Source organism: Microtus ochrogaster, chromosome 4 (genome assembly GCF_000317375.1).
Source record: "Microtus ochrogaster isolate Prairie Vole_2 chromosome 4, MicOch1.0, whole genome shotgun sequence".
NCBI classification, from domain to species: Eukaryota; Metazoa; Chordata; class Mammalia; order Rodentia; family Cricetidae; genus Microtus; species Microtus ochrogaster.
Genome location: NC_022011.1, coordinates 31304691 through 31311326, shown reverse-complemented (window position 1 = coordinate 31311326; position 6636 = coordinate 31304691). Strand labels below are relative to the sequence as shown.

Sequence of the window (6636 nt, the reverse complement as noted above, 5' to 3'; positions counted from 1 at the left end):
ACAGGGTTTCTCTGTAGCTTTGGAGCCTGTCCTGGAACTCCCTTGGTAGACCAGGCTGGCCTCGAACTCACAGAGATCCGCCTGCCTCTGCCTCACAAGTGCTGGGATTACAGGCGTGTGCCACCACCGCCCGGCCAAGTGACAAATCTTTACAGTGTACAAGCATTAATCCCAGAACTCGGGAGGCAGACACAGGTGGATCTCTGTGAATTCAAGGCCAGCCTGGTCTACAGACTGAATTCCAAAACAGCCAGGACTACATAGAGAGGCCCTGTCTCAAAAGCAAAAAGCAACAAAAACAACAAAACCCACTATCTCTTTGTCACTTCCATGAAAGGAGTAGTAATGACCAGGAGAGGCAGAGCTAACCCACAGTTAGAGCTAAATAAACCCTGATCAGGATGGCCACAACTGAGAACCCCACGCCTCAGTTCCTTGATAGCAAAGGGAAGTGACTAGTACTTAAAGACAACTCCTTCCTCCCCATTCCTCAGGCAGGATCATGTTTCCCTCCATGCCTCTACTCCAGTTGACCCGCTGCAACCTGGGACAGGGCACAGCAATGAAGAGATCAGCCTCAGGGTCCCACTGCTGCCAAGGCCAAGAAGACCTACAGCCTACAAACTGACCTACCAAGTAACCCACGTCACCATACACCTCTATCCATTGGACCAGGACCTACACCATAATGGCCTCAGACCTGAGTAGGCCCCAGACTTTAGTCCAACTGATTCATGATGGAAATACCATTCAGGCTGTAAAACTCAACACGTAAATAGTATCACCTGCCAAAATGAAAACAAGGACCTAATCCATCAACTCTCATAATTCTGGCAAAGTCATTCTGGCTTCTTTAGATATGCTTTAGCTGTTTTGTTAAATAAAATATGTCAACCTAAAACATGGTTTTTGTGCTTAAAAGCTCATCCTGAGAAATTTTGCTCAGTGCTACAATGGGATCCCAAACACCCAGTGCAGTCGCCAGCCAGCTAGTAAAGGCTTTTCTTCTCTCTCTCTCTCTCTCTCTCTCTCTCTCTCTCTCTCTCTCTCTCTCTCTCTCTCTTTTCAACACAAGGTTTCTCTGTGTAACAGCCCTGGCCATGCTGGAAATAACTTTGTAGAGCAGGTTGGCCTTGAACTGACAGAGATCCACCTGCCTCTGCGTCCTGACTGCTGGGATTAAAGGCGCGCACCACCATCGCCCACTAATGAAGATTTTCTATTTGCTTAAATCCGTGTCCAAGCAGTCTTCTCTGGTAGCTAACCCACAACACTTCTCCTCTGTAAGTGAACTGCCCTCATTGCTGAGGATGTCACCTTGGATTCTCCTGAACCATCTTCAGTCAGACAAAAGTCCTCTCGGGTCAGCCCCTTGACAAACTCTTGGGAGTTTCTGTCTCTCTTACCCTTCACCAGTCCTGCTCCCTCACCCCTGCACTTCCCACTCAAGGTAGAGTGGGCTCTTCTGATCCAGTTTCTATGCTCAGAACCTTCCATATTTCCATTGTTATTATACTCATCAGTACATCAGTCAAGTCTTTGCAATCACCCTCAGTCTGCATCCCCCAACTGCTGGGTATTCCCTAGGGTGGCTCAGCAAGGGGCTTCCTGCAATGCCTAATGTCGCATGCCTCTGATCACAGAGACAGGAAAGTGCAGCAAACAAAACTGCTACATAGACTGGCTTACATAAAGTTAGTCCTTTGAGCCTGAAGTCTGTAGTGAGAAACTGGCACTCAAGTTCAGCTAACCTGTGTGCTGATGGCACAGTACTTCTCAGAATAGAACCTCTCCATCAGCAGCTGCAGCTCTGCCTTTCTGCTGCAAGCACAGCACAAGCAAGAGAGAAGCCATGCACCCTCCTGCCCTAGAGGATCTATTTTGGGATGAATTGTAAGCTCCCTTACTGGGTCTGTTGGGGCTTCAGATAAAGTTGTTCACATCCTAGAAGCATCAGTGAATCTGGGAACAAAGCACCACACCTGTCTACAAAGGACCCTGAGAAAGATAACCATAACTACTGGGGGCCAACCACAGTCTGGAAGCTATCAGTCACATCAGCCAGCTGCTGCTCATGTCAGCCACACTCCTTCGAGCTGTGCTGCCTGCTCCTCCTATGCTCCCTTCCTCCAAGCAAGGTAGGGGCAGAGAGCCCTGGCCTGCTACAGCTTAGCGAGCAGGCGACAGGTAAGACTGGAGGTTCTGTCAGAGGTTCAGCCTCCTGACTTTTCAGGTGATAGAATTTTCTGTTCCCATGGTAGCTGAAGTGCCACTTGTTTCATTTATCACTGTCCCCACCTAGATTTCCCAGCACAGCACTGCCACACGAACAAGTGATGCTCTCGGCTCTGCTCAGACGTTACTCCCCAGGTCCTAGGAGAATGGTTACGTTCCATGGCTGCTGTGCCTGACTCTCCTCATTGTCACTGCCCCGGTCCTAAGTCAGCATCCTGGGGTCCTCACAGTGGCAGAGCCTTTCCCTGTCTCAAGTAACAGAGGACCCTGGACTCAGATTCCCAAATCAGCTTTCCCCCTCAGGTTACCTATGTTCCATTCAGTGACTAATGTTGCAGGACAATCTTTGTCTCTACCAAGGTACCTTCTGACTGGTTTAATAAAGTGTGAATGGCAGGAAGAACAGGCGGGACTTCCAGGGAGATAGAGAGGAATTGGGGGGTGCATAGCGGGGGAGAGAATCTGAGAGGTGGAATTCGTCAGCCAAACACAGAGGAAGTGGGACACACAGTTCTGAGCAGAGGTAATGAGACACGTGGTAGAACATAGATTAATATAAATGGGTTAATTTAAATTATAAGAGCTAGTTGGAAACAAGCCTATATAGCTATAATTTTTCTTAGTTATGATAAAGTAGATAACAATATTGTAACTGTAATTCTTTTTTTTTTTTCGAGACAGGGTTTCTCTGTAGCTTTGGAGCCTGGTCTGGAACTAGCTCTTGTAGACCAGGCTGGCCTCAAACTCACAGAGATCCGCCTGCCTCTGCCTCCCGAGTGCTGGGATTAAAGGTGTGTGCCACCCCCCCCCAGTGTAACTGTAATTCTTGCTTGATACCTGTTTTGTTATATGTAATTTTACTATGTTAACGTTAAAACCTTCCTTTTCATTTAAACAGGAAAGGGAAGGTGATGTGAGATTTCCCTCTGTATGCTGTGAATACCATTGGTTAATAAAGAAATTGTCTTGGGCCTGTGCAGGGAATAGGTGTAGGTGGGGAAAACTAAACTGAATGCTGGGAAGAAGAAGGATGAGAAAGAGAGAAGCCATGTAGCCCTGCCAGACACAGATACTGGAACTTTCCGGTAAGCCACAGCCACATGGCGATACACAGATTAATAGAAATGGGTTAAATTAATATCTAAGAGTTAGCCAATAAGAAGCTAGAGCTAATGAGCCAATCAGTGATTTAAATAGTATGGTTTCTGTGTGATTATTTTTGGGTCTGAGCTGCAGGGCGGCCGGGAAACAAGTGGTCTCCTCTTGTAACAAGGCAAAGCTTTCATAATTAATAAGAAGTCTCCACGTCATTATTCGGGAGCTGGCAGTGCAAAGAAAGTCCAACTATAAACTAAGGCTTGGCACACTCTGAGCCACAGCAAAACAGGAACACCAGAGATTCAGGTTAGGGTTAGTGAGGGACTGGGACAGCTTAAGAGAGACCATAAAGCCGGGTGCGATATATACACTCTGAATGCCAACATTCGTGAGGCAGAGAAAGGTGATCTCTATACATTTGTTCCTGTCTCCAAAAAAAGATAGGTAGGGGGTAGGGGACAAAGCTGCAAGAGGACAGTTTCAGTGCACAGAGGCCTGCAGCACACGTGTTGTTCTCAATGCAAAAACCATGGCAGCCCCTAACTGAACTGAGGAGTCTCTGTGCTACTCAATAGGGCAAAGAGCAAGACTGAAGGGCCCACCACAAAAAAACAAACACCGTGCGTGCTTCAGGAGCCATCAGCACCTACCTCAAGTTTGCGGGACACAAGTGTTAGTGCTGCGGGATCCAAGTTGGAGGCTGCCAGCACCTCGTTGAACTGCACCTCCCTCTTCTCCACAGCAGCATTCAGTGCCTGCAGTTTACGCTCCAACACCAGGTTCTTGAAGCCTGTCTTTTGCTGCACCTCCTGGATGGCTGCAGTGAACTTACGATAGAGCTCGTCTCTCTCCTGCTGCACCTGGGGACAATAAGACTGGAGTGAGTAACAAGGACCTTCACCATGAGATATCTCCTCAGGTAGAAACCACTTCCCACCCTGCCCTAAGTGTGCTGCTTCTGTAGAAGGGTCACTTTTACTATCGCCACACCCATGGCACATGGGCATTTGGTATCCACACTGTCTGCACTATACCCTATGTGCACAGAATAAAAAATCTGTAGCTCAGCACATAGCAGAAGGTAAGAGGGGGGAGTCAGCATTACCACTTATCTCAGTTAGGGTTACTATTGCTGTGATGAAACACCATCACCAAGCAACTTGAGGAGGAAAGGGTTTATTTGGCTCATACTTCTCCACTGTAATCCATCATGGAAGGAAGTCAGGACAGGAGCTAAAGCAGGGCAGGACCTGGAGGCAGGAACTGATGCAGAGGCCGTGGAGGAGTGCTGCTTACTAGCTTGCTCAGCCTGCTTTCATATAGAACCCAGGATCATCAGTACAGAAACAGCATCACATACAATAGGCTGGGCCCTCCCCAATCAATCATTAAGAAAATGCTTGCCAGGTGATGGTGGCGCACACCTTTAATCCCAGAATTTGGGCGGCAGAGGCAGGTGGATCTCTGTGAGTCTGAGGCCAGCCTGGTCTATAGGGAAAGTTTCAGGATGGCCAGAGCTGTTACACAGAGAAGCTTTGCCTTGAAATACCACCCCTCTCCCTGAAAAGAAGAAAAGCTGCAGTACAACAAGGTGGTACTTCATTCCTAACAGCAAGAGAGCTGTCACATATCTAGAGAGCAATGTTTAGATTAGTGGCCTAGGAATTCAGGTTAAAGAGTGTTTGGTTTTGTTTCTTTAGCAAAGTGATAAGATGCAATTATTAATTAATTAATTTTGAGACAGAGTATCCTCATGTAGTCCAGGGTGACGTTGAACTATGGACTTAGTTTATAGTTGTGTTCCACACTTGGCTTACCCCATGGTTTCTTTTTTTTTATTGGTATATTTTGTAGAAGGCCCCAAATCTCACGAGAACCAGGATTCCTGGTGGCCTATCAGTTTGTGGAGGAGGCTTGGTCCCTGTGATTCCAACTGTGTTGTACATTTTTAGTACTGACTATTATTGCCTATTCACTGTAAAGAAACCATGGAGAGCCGGGCAGTGGTGGCGCACGCCTTTAATCCCAGCACTTGGGAGGCAGAGGTAAGTGGATCTCTGAGTTTGAGCCCAGCCTGATCTACAGATCAAGTTCCAGAACAGTCAGGCTACACAGAAAAACCCGGCTCAGACAACAAAAACAAACAATCAAAAAGTTGTGTGCAAACACACCTATAATTCCAGCTATTCAGGAGGCTAAATTAGGAGATGCCAGATCCTAGGAGTTTACGACCAGGCTGAATGAAACAGTGAGACCCTATTTCCAAACAAACAAACAACAGAAGTGCAGATTAGGAGCAGGGAGGAGGGTGCATCTCGCTCACCAGTCCAGAGCCCGGCCACGCACCCCGCCTGCTCACCTTGATGAACCTCTGCTCCAGCACCTCGTGCTCCCACTGCAGGTCTTTCAGCTCTTTCTCAACAACCTTTAAACGTGCCTTTGTGCACTGCAGGGAAATCAGGGAGTAGGGGACATAAGATACTTAGGATTCACAGACACTCACATACCACAGACTCCTGGAGACAGCAAGATCAGAAAAAAACCATCAGGCACAACTGGCTGGAAGACTCCAGCAGCTGGGCCCCACTCAAGCTATGAGTGGAATGTGTGGAAAACGAGGGTCCGTCTACAACAGTGCCTGCCTACTTAAAGCTCCAGAGGAGCTCAAGAAAAAGAAAGTCCAGCATCACCATGTCCCCCTTTTTTGCACAAAGGATGAGTCCTGCTCACAAGGACCTCAAGAAGACATTCCCTCCCACGCTTTCCCTCCTGGGCCCAACAGGGAGGGAAAGAGGATTCAGAGGAGGGGAAAGAATTCAGTAGGAAACTCACAATCAGGATGTGCTTGTCCCTTTTATAGCTCCCAATTCTCCTCTGCATCTCGTTCATCTCATCCTTCGCTTTCTGCAGAGGGTCTGCCAGCCGCCTGTTCTGCATAGACACCTCCGCCATCTCCCTCTCCAGGTGTTCTTCTTTCTTCCGCATGTCCTCCATCTGCTCCTGTTAGCACAGTGCACATACAGGGGCTTGGCCTGGGAGCACTGGCCAAACGCCCTCCATTTTATTATGAGTGTTTGACATGCTTGTGAGCATGGGTGTGCATGCCACAGTACACTCGCGGAGGTTGGAGGACAGTGTGCATGCCACAGTACACTCGCAGAGGTTGGAGGACACTGTGCATGCCACAGTACACTCGTGGAGGTTGGAAGACAGTGTGCATGCCACAGTACACTCGCGGAGGCAGGAGGACAGTGTGCAGGCCACAGTACACTCGCGGAGGCAGGAGGACACTGTGCATGCCAC

The 6636-nt window shown here is 48.3% G+C and overlaps 1 protein-coding gene across 3 annotated transcripts in view; it reads right to left on the bottom strand.

Annotated features, from left to right (window-relative positions):
* Positions 1-6636, bottom strand: part of Gas8 (growth arrest specific 8) — a 26109-nt gene that overhangs the window by 5017 nt on the left and 14456 nt on the right. For all 3 annotated transcript variants that reach the window (XM_005345846.2, XM_026778864.1, XM_026778865.1), the window contains 3 exons: positions 6166-6333; positions 5693-5779; positions 3984-4193 (listed from right to left, as the gene is read on the bottom strand). In XM_005345846.2, coding sequence (XP_005345903.1) covers positions 3984-4193; positions 5693-5779; positions 6166-6333 — 465 coding nt within the window. The remainder of the gene's footprint in view (positions 1-3983; positions 4194-5692; positions 5780-6165; positions 6334-6636) is intronic.